The 17968-nt window shown below is 36.2% G+C and overlaps 1 protein-coding gene across 1 annotated transcript in view; it reads right to left on the bottom strand.

Annotated features, from left to right (window-relative positions):
- Positions 1 to 17968, bottom strand: part of sax (type I BMP receptor saxophone) — a 37188-nt gene that overhangs the window by 18727 nt on the left and 493 nt on the right. Inside the window, exons 2-8 of the mRNA XM_069820477.1 lie at positions 17766 to 17944; positions 14540 to 14762; positions 9752 to 9978; positions 6870 to 7084; positions 4227 to 4449; positions 3032 to 3219; positions 758 to 983 (exon numbers count right to left, since the gene is read on the bottom strand). Of these exons, the coding sequence (XP_069676578.1) occupies positions 758 to 983; positions 3032 to 3219; positions 4227 to 4449; positions 6870 to 7084; positions 9752 to 9978; positions 14540 to 14762; positions 17766 to 17944 (1481 nt within the window). The remainder of the gene's footprint in view (positions 1 to 757; positions 984 to 3031; positions 3220 to 4226; positions 4450 to 6869; positions 7085 to 9751; positions 9979 to 14539; positions 14763 to 17765; positions 17945 to 17968) is intronic.

The following is a 17968-nucleotide window of genomic DNA, read 5'->3' as shown; positions in this document are numbered from 1 at the left end:
TTTGCTGCCTTTTCTATGACGGAACACAGAAGTGAATCGTAGTAGGCCATGATGGCTTGAAACTGCAGATAAAAGGAAGAATATATTAAAACATTTATATGGAGTGTGTTCATGACAAATATTTTATTTTAGAAAATAATTATGTGACATATACTTTAGTGTCTAACATCGTTGTTTCATAACATGTTTGTAGGATCCCTTAGATTGTAGGCAGAAGCAAGGAAATTTAATTGGTCATATGTAAATAATTTAAGAAATCCACCTGACTCAGGCCACTTTTAGATGTTTTTGCCTCTATCAGTTTTGTTTCTTCGTTCAAGAACTCGCCCTTAAGGTTATCGATTTTTCAGTCCACTTTTTACAAATTGCACATTGTTTTAAAACAAACTTTCTTGACCCCATTTGACTTCATAACCTGTTACAAAACAATGACTTGGTCTGGACATAGCCTTAGGAGTGCAAACCATCTACTTTGGTGCAGTGTTCTCAGCAAAAATAGATAAGAAACAAAAGATATCTCCACCTGTTGGGAGGTTAGAAAAAAAATAGCGTAAAAATCAAAACCTGGCCATTAGAAAACAAATATATCACATTAATAGTTGGCTGGCTTTACGAGGGCTGCAACTGGAACAGGTCTATACACTTAGGCACAATTTCGTCCATTTAAAATGCTGCTATTTAGACAAAAAGATTGTAGAATCAACATTATCAAGTAAACAATAAGTTTCCTATTTCTACCTCTCACTATAATCCTTACCGCATTGGAAGCCCATCGGTTGGGCAAACTTGGCCTCTGCTGATCGATGCAAACGACTTTCTTCATATCCTCGAAGCTAGGATCATTTGGCACCATGTCATAGTAAGGAGGCTTGTAGTCCTCTGCAATTCCATTTGATAATGTTCGTCGGCAAACCTCCCACAGCACAAGACCAAATGCATAGATGTCTGCACGGCGATAGGACTCAAAACACTCTGTATTGATTCTGTAATACAAGCATGGTGGAAATATACACACTAAGATTAATGACACTTCAGCAGCGAATAGTTTTAAATTTCGGTGATGTAATAACTAATCACACGGAGAAATATGTAGAATAATGTGAATGCCAAAATAATAAGCAAGAACTCAAAAATATTTACTACCAAGAAATGCACACATACACCAAAATTTAAGTAGTTCTCAAAATTGGAAATAGAAAAAGAAGTGCATGACAATGATCTTGACATAGCGATTCTTACAAAAACAAAAAAGAAAGTAAAAAAAACAAAGATTGGGATTATTATACTTTAATATCATCATCTTCTACATGATAGAACCGAAGGCCTATTCTGACTCAGAGAGAATCTCTCCATCTGGTTTTAGGAAGACCAACATCTCTATGACCTTCTGGTTTATAATGTAGAATCTTTTTACTTATTCTATTAGGGTACATTTGCATTATGTGATCATACCAGTTATTTTTATTTAAAATCATTTTTTTTTTCATTTAGGTTAAATAGCTATATTTAGTCCATTTCTAATTTCATTATTGTTCACTTTTTTTTATTCTTTTACAACATAATACAAAAGTACCCCGAAAGAGCAACGCTCGTGTTCGAGGACAATTCAACTTTAATATAGTAATAGTTATATTACACAAATTATATATAATTCATAAATTGTAAGGATTCATCAAATCAAAAATTTATTGTTATCAACAGACTCATCAATACATGCAGTTTATTTATGGAATACAACATCATCCACATTATGTCCTTGGCTTTTGATACAGGCATCGAGGCATTTTCTGAAGTTTTCCATCACTCTCACAGTCATAGCTGGCGGGATTGCCGCCATTTCTTCCCAAATCGCCGTCTTCAGTTCGTCCAGTGTATGTGGTCGATGTTTATAAACTTCATCCTTCCAATGGCCCCAAAGAAAGAAGTCGCAGGGTGGGAGATCTGGTAAAAATGCAGGCCAAGGAATGTCGCTGCAGTGCGGTATGATGTGCTCTGGAAAGAGCTCTTGTAGGAGATTTATTGTTTGACCCGAGCTGTAAGCAGTAGCCCCATCTTGTTGAAACCAAATGTCCTCAGCATCAACAGCAAGCTTGTTCAATCTTGGTTGCAGGAAAGTTTGTAACATTTTAACGCAATGAGCACCTGTAATGGTTACTGCATGGCCATCATCATCCTAAAAAAAGTAAGGCCCCCAAACACCAAATTCTGCTACAGCACACCAAACCGTAACTCTCTTAGTATGAAGAGATTTCTCGTGCAATTCATTAGGATTGGTTCCTGTCCAATAACGAAAATTCTGTTTATTGACACTGCCGGAGAAGTGAAAATGGACTTCGTCATCACTGGTCAACAGAACAGTGGTAAGGGCCACGTTCGTGAGAATATGCCGACAATAATCAACACGGTTCTCCCAAACTCCTGCATTAAGTTGTTGCAGAATTTCCAGCTTGTATGGGTGGAATTTAAGATCTAGATGCAAAATGCGTCTTACCATAGCGTCGGACAGCCTCAGAGCAATAGCATGTTTGTGGGCTGACCGTTGAGGTGACTGGACAACCAACTGTCTTATTGTCTCTACATTTGCAGGTGTACGCATGCTCTGTGGTCGTCCAGGTGATTTCTTCTTTAAAGTTGAGCCTGTGGTACGAAATGAAGCCACCCACTGCAAAATTGTATTCAAAGTTGGAATCCTAGCGGAACGTCCAATCTCGAAATGAGTTCTGAAAGCTCGTTGAGTAGCGATCACAGACTCTCCATTTTTAAAAATTGTCTGTATGCCAAAAGCACTTTGTACGCTGGACCATTCCATGTTCTAAACTGAAACTGCATTCTCCCGCCGACCCAACAGTTGCAGTCCCCCCCCCCCAAACTATCCTTTCCCTCGCTGTGTATCGATAGTTTGAAATCCATTCATTCTTTCTGATGCACCCTGTACAATGTTAGCCAATTTGACTAAGAAACTAAGAATACAGCCATGCAACTCAGTTTAGAGATAACGTTCTTCCTGATTTCAGAATACACAGTTACTTACGTTTCATCCAGCACCTCAGGGCTCATATACCGTTTGGTGCCGACTTTTGGATTTGCCCCTACGTCCATTTCACCTGTTGACTGAATGTGTGTCACTGCCAAGCCAAAGTCTGCTATCACACATGATCCATTCAGTTTCACCAAAATGTTCTTGCTCTTGATGTCACGGTGAGCAATTGCTGGTTTCCCCTGTAAAAATAAGCAGGTAATGTCACAGTCTACTGACTTATTCATTTGAGTCTGTTCGCCTTAGAAAGCAATGCAACAGAAAGACAGAAAATTAATTCAGATCTATTATAAGAACTGATTTGGTTTAAGAGTTAGTATTCATCTCTTTGAAGAAACTGTAATGATACTATAATTATTACATAACATTCATCACAAGTTAATAAAATTAACACTAAATTTAAAGTAAAAATCAATCACCTTGCACAGCAGTGAAACTTCAGATATCATAATAAAACGAAAACATCCATAATGAATCAGAAGTTTCAGTGAGCTTATTTTACAAAAATAAATAAATGAAATTAATAATTATCACATAGATATCAACCCATTTAATAAATGATTTTAAGGTAAACAATTTGTAATCTGAAGAATGAAAGTTAACAGTTTAAATAACTGAAATTTAAACCATTGCTATTGGTATATTAAGAACACCTAAATTCCAAAATAATTATATGATGAAGGATTGGTGGAGCGCAGAAAAATTCTCTCTGGCACCGGGATTCGAACCTGAGTTTTCAGCTCTACGTGCTGATGCTCTATCCACTAAGCCACACCGGATTCCAATTCCGATGCTGGATTGAATTCTCTCAGTTTAAGCTCCACCTCTTAATTTCCCTTTAGTGGCCAACCCTCATGCACTGCGTCACAGATGTGTGACAGTGGCACAATGTCCAACACACTAATGTGCAGGGGTGCACTCATTATGAGTGACTAAATGGCCGGGATTCGACGGAATGAGCACCGTCTTAAATCACTAAGTCATTATATACGTATATCATATTATAGTGATGTACCGAAGCATATATGATATTTCCATGCAGGAATTTTGCGTTATATGATGAAGGAAATAATTATCAAATGATAATTTTACCAATTTTATAATCATTCAGATTATACTCATTAAATTTATTGCAGTTATACTCCATTAATCTACAATGGAATTACTTCTGAAATGCTATTTTTCTTACTTTCGTTCCAAAAATTTCAGTGTGCAGATGAACGAGGCCATTAGCAGCAGACAGGCATATCTTCATCAGCTGGTGATGTGTTAGAGTAGTTCTGTTGAGGTGATCATACAGTGAACCAAGTGGATGGTGATGTGTGACAAGCCACAGTTGTGTGCACGAGTTGCGGGATGTCATATCTGAACCAATGTAGCCCAAAATGTTCTCATGGCGTAAGAGTACAGTGCTGTATATCAACATAATACAGACAAATATCAGTATAAACCCTGATTATGATATAATACATTTCACTGTGTTTAAATGTGACCAAGAACACTAATTTTAATTAGATTTGAAGAGTGACAACATTTAGAGTACATTTAATGCAAAAGATAAGGCTAGGGATCCTACACACTCAACTGATTGCCTTTCATATGTGAGAGTGTCACATGTTGGCTCGTATTTACACATGGGTTTATGAAACTACACAAAAATGTATAAAGAAACGAAAGAGGTTCTTCGATGATTCAGCTTCAGTCAGAAAATGAAACTGTAAATCAGATGGTAACACATTAGAAACTAATTTTCTAATGATATTGGATGGATTAGTCACAGAGCTCAAGAGGCGTCTTGGTTTCTGCAAGGAATTCTCTGGGAAGTCCTCATTTTTATTCCATTTGATAAAAACGGACCCTCACAAAATCTGCAAAGCAGGTGCAGTAGCTTTACTCATGGGATTCAGAGGAGTCTTTTGAAATATAATTTGTTCATCTCAAAAACTTCTGAGTTCAGAAGATGAACTTGTCCATCTTAACCTCTATTAAATGATAAGAGGCAGAATCGCACTTCAGGCATATTTAAGTACACCAGGAACAAACTGCACTGCTGAATGATCATTCTCAGTTCTTGGATGGGTGAATTACTTGCGAGCTTCTCAGACTGAGGAATGTTTGAATCACGTGGCTGTACTCAATCAATCAATCAAATAATCAATCCTGTGTCTCCCACTGCAGAAAAGGGCCGCAATAAATGTCCTCCACCTTCCTCTATTTTTGACCAGCAAGTTCAGTTCTGTCCAGATTTCCTAGTCTCTTGCATCTCCTCTTCTATGCTTCTATTCCAAGTCTTCCGAGACCTGCCTCTGTGATGACTTTCTTGCAAGTTCCATCGGAGGACTTCCTTCTCCACTGTCTTCTCTTTCCTCAGGCAATGTCATATCCAATTTTATTTTCTGTGCTTTATTTCTGTTGGTCTCCAGCCAATAAATCTGGAGAATTCTATTGCGACAGCTTTCCAGGTTTCGCAGACACACAGGAAACTTTGACATTGCTGCAGAAAATTTTGAGTTTGGTTCTGACTGAAATATCTCGTGCTTTCTGCAATGGATATAGCTGAACAAAGGCAGTGTTGATTTTCCTTATGCAACATTTAACGTCTTCGCTGGCTCCACCAGCTTTTGATACGACATTGTCCAAATACTGAAACTCTGCCAGTTTCAACATCTTCTCCATTCATTTGATCTTCTGATTCATATCAATTGTGCTGTTTATTCACATGTTCTTTGTTTTCTTGCAGTTTCTTCATTCCTGCCTTGGTGGTTTCTATTTTTAAGTGATTTAGTTTGTTTGTCATATCTAAAAAGTTTTGGGAGAGCTCACACATGTCATCGTTAAAGTCTATGCCTTTCAGATGCTGCACCAATTTCCACTGGAGTTCAGTATTTGCTCCGAAAGTTGCATTCCTCATGATCAGGTTCACAGTGATAAAAAAGATGGGGAATAATATCCATCCTTGTTTCAAACACTTACCGGATCACTTTGCTTCCCATCGTGGACTCTTGGCATTCGTATCCTTCATAAAAGCTTTTGATAACTCATATACTCCTCACCTTGCCAGTGTCTTAAGCATGGTTGCCTTCTTCAAGGAGTCAAAAACCTTTATAAAGTCAACAAAACAAGATAAATGTTATGTTCAGCTCAATGCATTGTTTCACTTTCTCAAAGTGTTAATTTGTTCAATGCAGGATCTGTTTTTCCAGAACCTGGTTTGCTCTCTGGTTTGAATTTTTGTTGTATGCAGCTTTTAATCTGACTGTACTAGCAATAGAAAATGAAATGATTGTGAAACTGGATTTTGAGAATGTGACTAATGTAACAGCTGATAAGTGATAACAAAGCAAGAAGAAAACCAAACAACCACCGGCATTCTGTTTGATTAATTTTGTTGCTACTATTGTGTTATATTGTTTATGGTGATCAATATATGTTCTGAGTCTCTATCCTGAATTTTGGATATACTGCAACCAGCATGCCACTTAGGTAAGGACAATATTCCTACACTGATTTCAAGGTTAGTTAGCCAGACTTCAATGTGTTTCGCTTGCAATATTTTACCTACTTTGCAGATGCCTACTTAGATAGTAACCTATGATAAATTGTTGTTATATGTCACTTTCTTTACAGCTTGACTGCTAACTGTCTAAGATTTGCATAAGTTAGTTGGTGGAGGAGGACACAAAAATTTTTCGAGCCCTAAATATGGGGCTTAGAAATGTATTTTAATGCAATTTAACGCAATGCAATGCATTTAATGTCTGTCTTAAAGTAAGGGGCTAACTTTGAATCCAACGAAGAGTGATGGAAGTTCTGTTTCTAAAAATATACTAACCTGTATATTTCTGTTTCTCTGCTCCATGAAGCTTCATCTCTTGAAAAGAAAATTTTTACAGCAACATTTTCTCCATGCCATACCCCTCTCCATACTTCTCCATATCTGCCTTTGCCAATGCACTCAGACAAAGAGATCTGTTTTGCCAGAGTGCGTTGAATAAGTAGTGGCAAGCCTGAACCGGAGCCAGATGTTAACGAATGCTCAAGATACTCCTGAAAATTAGTAACAAAGGCTCTGTAACAAGAGTGCAGTCACAAAAATATAACTAAACATGCTACATTAAGAGTTTATTTTCTTTTATTTCATATAATAAATGTTACAGTGAATCTGTATAATAAAAGATAAGTAAGAGACAAAATTAAACACTTATATCGAAATGTTGTTACACTTTACAGAAGGAACGTTACAGTTTCCAGAATAAACCATTGATTTTTACGAGAAATGTCTCTAATATACATGATGGTGATTTGTTAAATATTCGTTAAGAAAAGATGTATAGATGGATTACTCAACTTTTTTACCCATTTTCAGTGTAAAATTACATGTTTCTTACTTGGAAAAGAAGCGAGTACAAAGTTAGTTAATGGGGTTTAAAAAGGGTGCATCAGCTACTATGGTTATTTGCGCCCTTATCTAAAATGCTTTCAAAAACACAAAGAATACCATAACCTGAATGCAGACATGAACTGAAGACACTGTTACATTAAAAAGATGTACACAAATGCATTACTAACAAGGTGATTTGTAATAAAATCGTAAAAGTTAACTATTCTTAGACCCTAGGTAGTGTTTAAATATAAACAATAAAATAAAAAAACAAATACCACCAGAAACAAATTATCTGGCGATTTCTAAACCGTAAAATTTTATAAAATATTCGGATGCAGAAGGTCCGAAATATCGAGTTTCAGTGAAACAAATATTAAATAACAAAAGTAACCTCCAAATGTAATGGGTCCGGACAGTAAACAACGAGTCAATAAAAACTATATTATCTTGTCAAGTCCTGTACTGGATAAAAATTTCAGAACTGCATTTGCACAATCAGAATCAATTCCAAGAGTGTCACGTAGATTTGAAGTACAAAAAATAACGTGATTTTTTTTTTTTATTAAAACTCCAATCGTAAACTAAACAGTGAGCTGCTGAAGATAGGTGAATTCTTTTCTGGATTTCCTACTCATAATGCTGATGTGGCATGCATATTTTCACTAGTTAATGTACAATGAACAAAGGTACCACCATCAAAGAATTTACCTCAGTCAAATGCAACTTAAAAATTTTCGCATGAGCAGTTCTATGAATACATATTGGACAATACAGCTAGACACTTAATAAAAACGGACACTTCAAATGGGGAAGGAAAGGGGAGAGAGTGCAGTATTTGCATTTTTTTTTTTCATTAACTGAATTCACATTATAAGCCAAACTTGTGTATTGTGAATATTGGTATTTAAAAAAAAATATCCTCTGTGACAAAAGTCCTTCTTACATAAAATGTCCTCCATTAACTTTTATCAGTGATGCTACTAACGTTTTATATTTGGAAATTCTGGTATTTCATGATGATTTATCAGTTTTGCACAATGGAATGACTACATATTTATATGTCTTTGAAGTTTTATGATACTCTTACGAACTTCATCTATCTACAAAATCAAACACTGTAATCATATTAATTTTTTCCATTCTGTGTTCTATTACTTATTTCAACTCATTTTTACTTTTGCTACCTATTCTCACAGAATGGACTCTCCACAATTTTTAAGCAACGTCAATAGAGCTAACATGAACATATGTTTAGAAATCTGATTGTGGTATTGTTTACATAGGCTACATAAAGAAAATTCTGGCTTCTTTTTATATAAGCATGTGATAATCCTTCCCTTTAAACAATAATGTAGGGACCTATTATAACTGCACGTCTATGTAATTTGAAGCATGATCTTGCCATTATGTGTAGCTATAATCCTGTCTCACTGTCATTTGTTTGCAAAATGTGACAGTATAAAAAGTTTAATAAATTTAAAGATTTGTCAATAGATTAAAATACAAAGCCATCCACACTGACTGGCTTCTGCTGTAAACAGCTACAGAAAATTTTTGCACACTGACATTCTGACCACTACTATGAATATGTCATGCTGATATAAGCTATCAGCAGTAGTATGCACTATCAGAACTTTTGATTTCAAGAGATTTCTTATTTACTATCTACTTTCAACTGTAAAAGTTACAATATTCTTCACAAGTTCTTCCTGATCAGCTGACAAGTATTTTCATTTATTTTGATTTTAAATTCACTACATTTAGCTTACAACTGGCCAATAAGGCAATAATGACTGCATCTACTTTAACTACGTTCAAATTAGCACATCATTTAGATACTCGCGACGCTGTTATTCCCGGCGTGACTCCTCCTCTTTGCTTACGTCTTAGGAAGTAAAGGCTCTATAAAGTCTAGGTAGGTAGTATTGTTCGCCATTTTTGTTCTTTCGTTGCCGAGCTACCAGACGAGGAATCTTTTTGCCACACTGTTAAACATTATCATGTCGTAGCTTCTACGATAATGAATCAAACGCACCGTAATTCTGCAAATAATTGAGCAGCAAATAACATCCCCGTGTGCTTTCTGCGAACGCCAACGAAAGAGCCAAATGGCGGGCGATTATATTAAGTATTTATCCAGCCTTAGGAAATGCATAACGTCTTCATCAGCGAATCACAAGACGCACATGTTTAAATGTAGCCGACCTGCAATGTAATTGGCTGCCAGAAATTAGAGCGAAGGGACTATACATATTAATATGTAAAAGTCTTAATCTTCATTTCGTTACCATAGTACAATTTTATTAGGAGCTGAACATTCCTTCACTCACCCTAAGCGTACTGTCTCCAGCTGCAGTCACCCTCAAAAGATCATCAGATGCATAGTAAGTTTCTGGGTCTGCCATCATGCGGGCAGCCATAAGTCTCTTTCTGTGTTTACGTCGCATAAGGAGTAACACCAGGGCACCCAGCAGGCCGAGGGCTACCACTGGTCCCAGAATTGCAATCGTCAGCTTCATTATGTAGCTAGTGCTATCTGGGTATGCAGGAACCTGCCCTGTAACAAATATTTTCGCAAGACTTTAAAATCACAGAAGTTAAAGTTCACGCACAGGGATTATTATACTTCTCCTTGCTACACTCTTTGTACTTCAATTCTCTGAAATTATGTTCAATTCTTTTAGTTTTGTTTTAAAAAAAGACGGAGAAAATCTCTGTATCTATTGTAGTTTATTCTCCACAATAGCAAGGTGTTAGTGTAAAGTGAACAAAGTTACATTCTCATAGATATGTGAGTGTGAGGGGGAGAAGGGGTGAAAGAGAGATAGTGGAGACATTCCACATGTGTTAGGAAATTAAACAGTACAGCATACTATCATATTAAATCAGAACAGCCACATGTTTCTCCCTTACTTCGGTATTTGCCAAAATAATGGAAAAAATGTAACAGCACAACGGAATAAAATTGGTTCCTGGAAAAATAAAAATTCCTGGTTGAGGAACAGTGGAATTTAGAAGCAACTTATCAACTTCAAATGCATTCACAAAATTTGTTCAAGATGTTAAAGAATGGTTTAACTCCTCGAGAAGCACTCTTGCAGTCTTCATTTACTGCGCTACAGAATTTCACAAAATAATAAGATAAATATTATATATTTCATTTTTCTGCAAAGTATATCTGACTCAAAAAATAACAGTAGATAATTCTTGATTAAAGAAATACAATTTTACAATTTATTGCGCTACAGAATTTCATAAAATAATAAGACAATATTCATACAATATATCTGACTCAACAAAACAGTAACATTTCGTCACTTTGGGATAGGATAGGATAGGATAGGATTAGGATTAGGATAGGATAGGATAGGATAGGATAGGATAGGATAGGATAGGATAGGATAGGATAGGATAGGATAGGATAGGATAGGATAGGATAGGATAGGAGAAATATTGATAATTATTATGAATATCATCAACTATTATACGAAAATATTCCATTTTAACTTTTTCCTTATCAACAATTAAAAGCCTCATGAAGACCTGTAAAATGTAAGAAAAAAGTTTTTCGTTCTTCAGAATACTGATTTGCTTTTTAACTTCTGAGGGACAGATTTCTTTTTATTTATGAAGCTGAAAGTTTGAAGCATTACATTTATATTACTATAATGAAAAGGAAAGTGCAAGTAATTTATAATAACTGTTGGCATTTAATGGATATTATGCTGAGAGAAATAGTTTTCTTTGTATTTATTAACGGTACATTTCAGAAGACGACAAATTAAGTTTTCAGTAGTTTGTCTATATCTGTATGCTTCCTATCAGGTTTGAATGACTTAGTTGATATTTATCATGCATCTGAAAGCAGCACAGTCTGGCACAGGTCGGCAACACACAACTATTAGGACTGTTTGATGTCACATGCAACCACACTGCCTGTCTGCTTGTGAGGGAAGGTTGAAGGCAGGCATGCGTTAGCCCACTCACAAAGTTAAACAGTTATGGGAAGGCTTGAAAGAGATTTGGCCGGTCTCTGACTCAGATTCAAAGTTTTTGCTTGCAGGGTCATCAAGTACACATGCTGCTTATGTTTGTACAGTCCACCAGAATGGTCAGTTACTCCTAGAAAGCAGTCATATAAATGAAACTTACCATGATCTGATTAAACTAATAACTTCTGACATAAATAGTACAGCTTGAATGCTACGTCTTTGTGATAAGTGTCCTAACAACAACTTTTCCTCACATATCCAACGACAATTTTCAGATTTGATTCTGACGAACCAATCCAGGACAGACAATGTGTAGCAACAGAGTAAATATGCTTGCTGAAGTAAGCAATTTCAAGGAATTTTGTGATTTTTTTTCTAGCGCCACACATATTGACATGTAGCCATTTGCGATTCTGCCTACTTTTCGATGATTATGGTGACGAAATCCTGTTCTGAAACTGGGGCATGTAGCCATTTGCGATTATGTCTACTTTCTGACGATTATGATGAATCCTGTTTTGAGATTGAGGCACCCATTAGGTCGGATTCTGTTAACCCATATGGTAAGATGTAGGATGACATGAGTATGGAAGTAGGCAGAATAGATGAAGATGGTGATAATGACTGAGAAATGAGCCTGGAATCCAGCACCCAAAGTTATCCAAGTTGAGGGAAAACCCAGAAAAAAACTTCAACCATACAACTTGCCCCAACCAGAATTCAACCTCAGGCCCACTAGTTTCGCAGTCAGACATGCTGACCACTACTCCAAAACATGATGTAATAATACAGAAAACTAAGAAACTCATTCCACATTCACTTATGGCAAAATCACAGAATGTTGTCAGCAAACAGCTGGATACATTAAGGAGACTGATTCAATAAAATTTTGAAAGAAATCGTTCAACAGATATGTAACAGATATGCAATGTCTCAGCAAAACTGGAAACAATGGATGACATGATCTCGATGAAGTGACATGAACTGACCCTGCAGTCAACACAAACTATTTTCAGAAGATAATTCCACAATTAGTATAAGTGTAACACATAGCCTCTTAAAAGAGCATTTAGAAAAATATAATACATTGTAGTGGATAATACAACATAAATACATAAAATGACATGACTGTCTGGAAATATACCCCATGTGATCAATCATGAAGTGGAGCTTCTGAATCCTGAAGATTGCGAAGTTCATACTCAAAATGTTGTGAGACTTTAGAAATGGTTAAAAAAAACTGTGTATAAAGGAAAAGTCAACCCAGTGTTATTAACTATTTGTATGTGTCTGAGAGTTTTATAATCAAAATACAGGGTTGCTGGATGGCCTACAACAAGATACATGTTTCTTTCGTTCATTAGTAATATTAGCAAAGTCTTTCCAGGATAATACATCTTAAAGGTCTACAACCAATAACATACACAAAAGAACGAATTATTGAAGTATTTCAATTGTATAGAATGGCGTAATCAGAAACATAGGGTTGTGTCGTAGAATAGTGGGCTGGAAGTAGGGTGGGAGGAGAATGAGTTAGGGGGAGGGAGGAAGGAAACAACACTTTCTGGGAAATTACCGAAAAAGAGTACAAAAATAAGGGTACACAATAAAAAAAACACATGAAAGTTAACTAATATTATTACACCTGGAAGGACCAATACCTGGTAAGCTTACTTACCGGTAACTTCAAAAATATATAGACCAGCAACCAGAGCCAAAACAAATATCAGACATACAAAGATCAATGCTTTTGAATACATTATACATACTGATGAGGGTACTGTGAGCTATGACAAGACCTTAAAGATACGATTCTCTTTCATCAAAATCATCATTTGTCTGAGATCATATTGTAACAAAACGACGACGACGACGACGACGACGACGACGACGACGACGACAACAACAACAACAACAACAACAACAACAACAACAACAACAATAATAATAATAATAATAATAATAATAATAATAATAATAATAATAATAATAATAATAATAGACAGACACCCAACTATGGTGTATGCAAAAAGGCTTTAACACACTGAAATTCAGGACATAGACTTGAAGTCTACCTATAGCATAATGTTTGTGGTGTCTTATTATGGAAACAAGACTAGAGTTTCAATGTCTCCCACGTCACCCCTAAAGTGCAGATGTTTCTTATTAGAAGAATGTTTGATATTTCTTAATATAAGGGCCTAAAAGTTGACTGCAAGAGAGAAGAGGACAATCCTTTAATACAACAATGTGTACACCACAGATCTCAAAATGGCAATGTGCATCCATTTATCCATTTAGCAACAAGTCAAAATTAATATGGATATGGTTTTATGGCAAACACTCAGAAGAGTACAAAATCTACTATTCCTTCCTCTCCTTTAGGGGTACGTCTATTGTTGTCAGCTTGATAAGCAGTGTGGTCATTCGGTTTTATTGCAGCAATTATCAAACTATCCTAATGAGTTGTTCCTATATCCTTTTATTCTGAAGAAGGGGATACTAGGTTCTTTGTTCAGCAACTGCCAAAATGTTGTGGTTGCAATGTGTCATTTTTAAACATAAAGCAGCAAATAATTACAATTATAATTCTATCAATTGTCTCTAAACAGACACCTTCATCTCAAACAGCAGAAATAACTAAAATGCTCTCTCAATTAATATCACTCAAGACCTATTACTAAATCTACGTATTACTCTGTGAAGAGATTTATTAAATCTACTTAAGACTTCAACAAACAAAATTTGATAACACAATCCCAAGGGAAAAAATGGAACTCTCTGCATCAAAATCCACAGTTAATTCCCGATTTACCACGAAAATCGTCTGTAGCTGCATTTAGATTGGCAACAGGCCATGATTGTTTGGCTAAACACCTGCATAGAATTGGAATATATCAGTCCCCTAACTGCCCATTGTGCAACTCAAACCAAGAAATGGATTCGGAACACCTCAAAATCTGTGCTTCATTGGCTGGTCATGATAATATCTTTGAAAAATATTGGAGTGCAAGAAGTCAAATGACTTTAGTGTCAAACGCCTGGCGTTAGAAAATAACAACAACATTATTTCCAGTACAAAACCACACATTTCATGCAAACTATCCAGGTCAAGATTTAACATACCTTTATACAAAATGGGTGGCAGTTTAGGAAAACTACCATTGTTGCAGAAGTCACCAGTGCAGCATTCAATTGCATACTGTCCATCTGTGTGACGTTTTCGATGACCAGAGCGGGAGCTATATGATGAAACACTGCAGTACAGAGGAATCTGCTCAGGGTTATTTATGCATCCACGAGACACACGCTCCACACCATTCGTGTCTCGCACTCGGGACTTCCAGCACTGAAACAAACACAATAGTCAGCATAGCATCAAATTCTACTGCTTAACAGTTGTCCTCAATAGTCTAGCAGTTACCATACTTGCCATTTGTGGATTCAAACTTGGTCAAGGGTTATTTTTTTTTTTAATGTGATAAATGGTTTGCTTCAGGAGGGAAGTAAAGCTAGGAGTTCCACATAGTATACTTAAGACACGTGAAAGAGTCCTGTTTCTGATAGAGAAATGCTACACAAAATTTTCTGGTTATTCCTCGTCCACACCAAAGTATGGCAGTATGTAGCTAGCACAGTAGGCCCATATCAGTGGCCCAAGTGCGTGTACGTTTCTCACACTCTCTCTACTCCTAATCCACGTCATCCAGCTACTGCTTGACATTAGACTCCAAAAATATCAAACGGAAGGGCTGAACTAATTCATATTCAGATTTTAAAAATTTACACATGCAAGTACCTATAAAAACAGATTCCAGTTTTGTACTGCTTTAATATGAAACAGAAAAAATACACTATCGTCTTAAATGTAACATAATTTATTTCATGCTGTATGCTTCAAACCTGGAGTTGGTACCATTTACAGAAGAGTACCTTCAGTGTCCATTTAGTCAGTAAATCTCATTCTCTTTCTAGATGCTGTAAATTAAGCTAGTTTTCACCCAATACACACACTTCACCACAAGTCAAGTAAAGTCTTCTGCTGATTCAACACAATCCAGACAAGCCACAAAGCAATGTAGCCGAAATTTAATTCATTTGCTACTAATCTCTGCTTGGCAAACGTGTTTAATAGATATTAAGGACGAGATCTGGAATCCAGTATTGAACTATCGCCTGTTCTGGTGCTTTGACGCGAGAGTCATATTACAGAAAGATGTGTTGTTCTACGCATTAAGATGGCCAGTAAAGGCTAATTCACATGGGGATAGTTTACAGGAGTCAAGTGCTTGGAGCAAGTCGACTTTCCTTTAACTTTCCGCGTGTGATATGGTCGAGACAGTCAAGTTGTGACTTGGCGGTCAAGCAGAATTTGAGTTGATGACTCGTCAACTTTTGTGTCCACTTTCCCGTCACGTGACCAACTTGACTCCACCACTTTCCGCGTGTGAATGCGAACTTGTAGCAACTTGGCAAGTAGAAAGTTTGTAGTTTTAGGCTTATTGTCGAAGTAAATTAATAATTATTAATAATGAGCGCCCCTAAGTGGAATTCCAACGATATCATAAAGTTTTTGGAAGTGTATGAGAAGTATGAACTTGTATGGAATATACGTAACAAAGAATACCTCAATAAAAACAAGCGGGAATTATTATTCCAGAAACTAGCCAGTGAACTCATGGAACAAGGTTTCGAAAACATAGACGCAGAAATGGTTCGAAAAAAGTTAAAAACCCTTAAAACAGGACTCATTCTGAGATGTTTCCTGTATTCTGCAGGATCTTCTTCAGCTAATTCTTTCAACAAGGTATTAGATGCACCGTGCATAATTCTTGTACGGATCAATTTCTTAACCCATGTTCTCTTTTCCTTTTTTTTTCAAGAATATTTTGTAATTCATACAATAACAAGGCGCCAATTAGCTGCACACATGCTTGAATATGTGCTGGTGGCACCTTCAGTTTCACCAAACTAAAAATGCCAGTTCACTATTGATTTTTATTAACTATAACAGAATAAAAGAATTCAAACACCACTACAAATACAACATTCAGCGCGCTTTTTTTTCAAGCATGGTTTCAAGTTTAATGTCTCCATGTGATCACAAATATAGAATCAAATTTAGAGGCTTCAAGCACTTGACTCCTGTAAACTATCCCCATGTGACTCGGGTTTAATACATCATCATCCAGTCATGAAACCAGTCTACATACGTGCATATTGATGGGTATCCTACAAATGGCAAGGGAGACTTACCTGTACATCAGTGAAATGGCTCATGGCATGTTATGGAAAAAATACACAGTAAAAGTCTAGAACCCATATTGTTGCTCGAACGAAACAACATGCAGACAGCACTTACAAAACAAAAATTGAAAAGTTTCGTTAATATATGACTTCGTATACCATCACTCCTCTACTCCTTTCCCTCCACTTCTCTCTTGTTTCTCTTCCTATTATTCTCTCTTTCCTTTCTTCTGTCTCGTTTATGTTAACAGTCACATCACACATTACATGCACACTTATTATGAAGTTGTACATACTATTGCACTGGTAAGATTTGAATCAGCAACACTGCACAAACTAAAAGTAGGCTGAGAAACCAAACCTAATACAAGAAATCAACGGACCCAAAAAAAACACGTAAACAAACTGAAAACAGCCTCAAAACACCAAACCTAACACAAAACAAAAATCGTTGGACCCAAAAACCACGTAAACAAACTGAAAGTAGCCTGAAAAAAATTAATTAACTAAAAAATCATATAAACAAACGAACTAATCACGAAAATCAAAACTAACCCACACATAAAAAGACTAACACAAACCATTCACATAGATTAGTGTCTTTTAGAATCTTAATGAGGCTAGAACGACGATTGTAGGCCCTACATGTATCCATCACGCGCAACTGCAGATGAATGTAGAAGTCGTTATCAGGATTCTACACTTTATCCCAAGATACCTCACACTAAAGTGAACCACCTGTAGGCTATATATGGATAATCATTATTTGTCACAAAACTTCCTGAAAATTTTCTAAGACTAACAGCATGTGCAATAAATTCACGACTTAATTAAGAAAAATAAAGTTAAACAATAATAAGCGTCTTCTGCTAATAAGGTCCAATAACGTGTGAAAAAGAAAGTCAACTTTTCAACAAATTTCGCATCAGTCAATGCGTAATTAATACATGGTAATCGAAGAAAGCTATATGAATTAAATCACATTAACTTTCAAATTACACTGATCTGTGTCAAAACCAAAACACTTCGGCAGTGAAAACTAAATTAAAAGTAATTACCACTATCTGCATACAAAAACCTTTACCTAGTGTTGAAATATACACACCTCCAACGCAGCAGTACAAGGTGATAACACGGTACAATTTGGTGGGTCGCAGGAAAGACATTTGTACTTTTTAATTGTTTGAGCAGTGAGTAATCTTAAATTGTCTTGATCTGCTTCATTATCTGGATCAGGTGTATCCGAAAGGTCATCTCCTTGAAACATCATTCTCCTTATTTCTCCTGTACATGGAAAAGACATAATAA

This window comes from Periplaneta americana, chromosome 3 (genome assembly GCF_040183065.1).
Source record: "Periplaneta americana isolate PAMFEO1 chromosome 3, P.americana_PAMFEO1_priV1, whole genome shotgun sequence".
Taxonomy (NCBI): Eukaryota; Metazoa; Arthropoda; class Insecta; order Blattodea; family Blattidae; genus Periplaneta; species Periplaneta americana.
The sequence above is the reverse complement of the archived record's forward strand: the minus strand, read 5'-3'. Positions and strand labels throughout refer to the sequence as shown.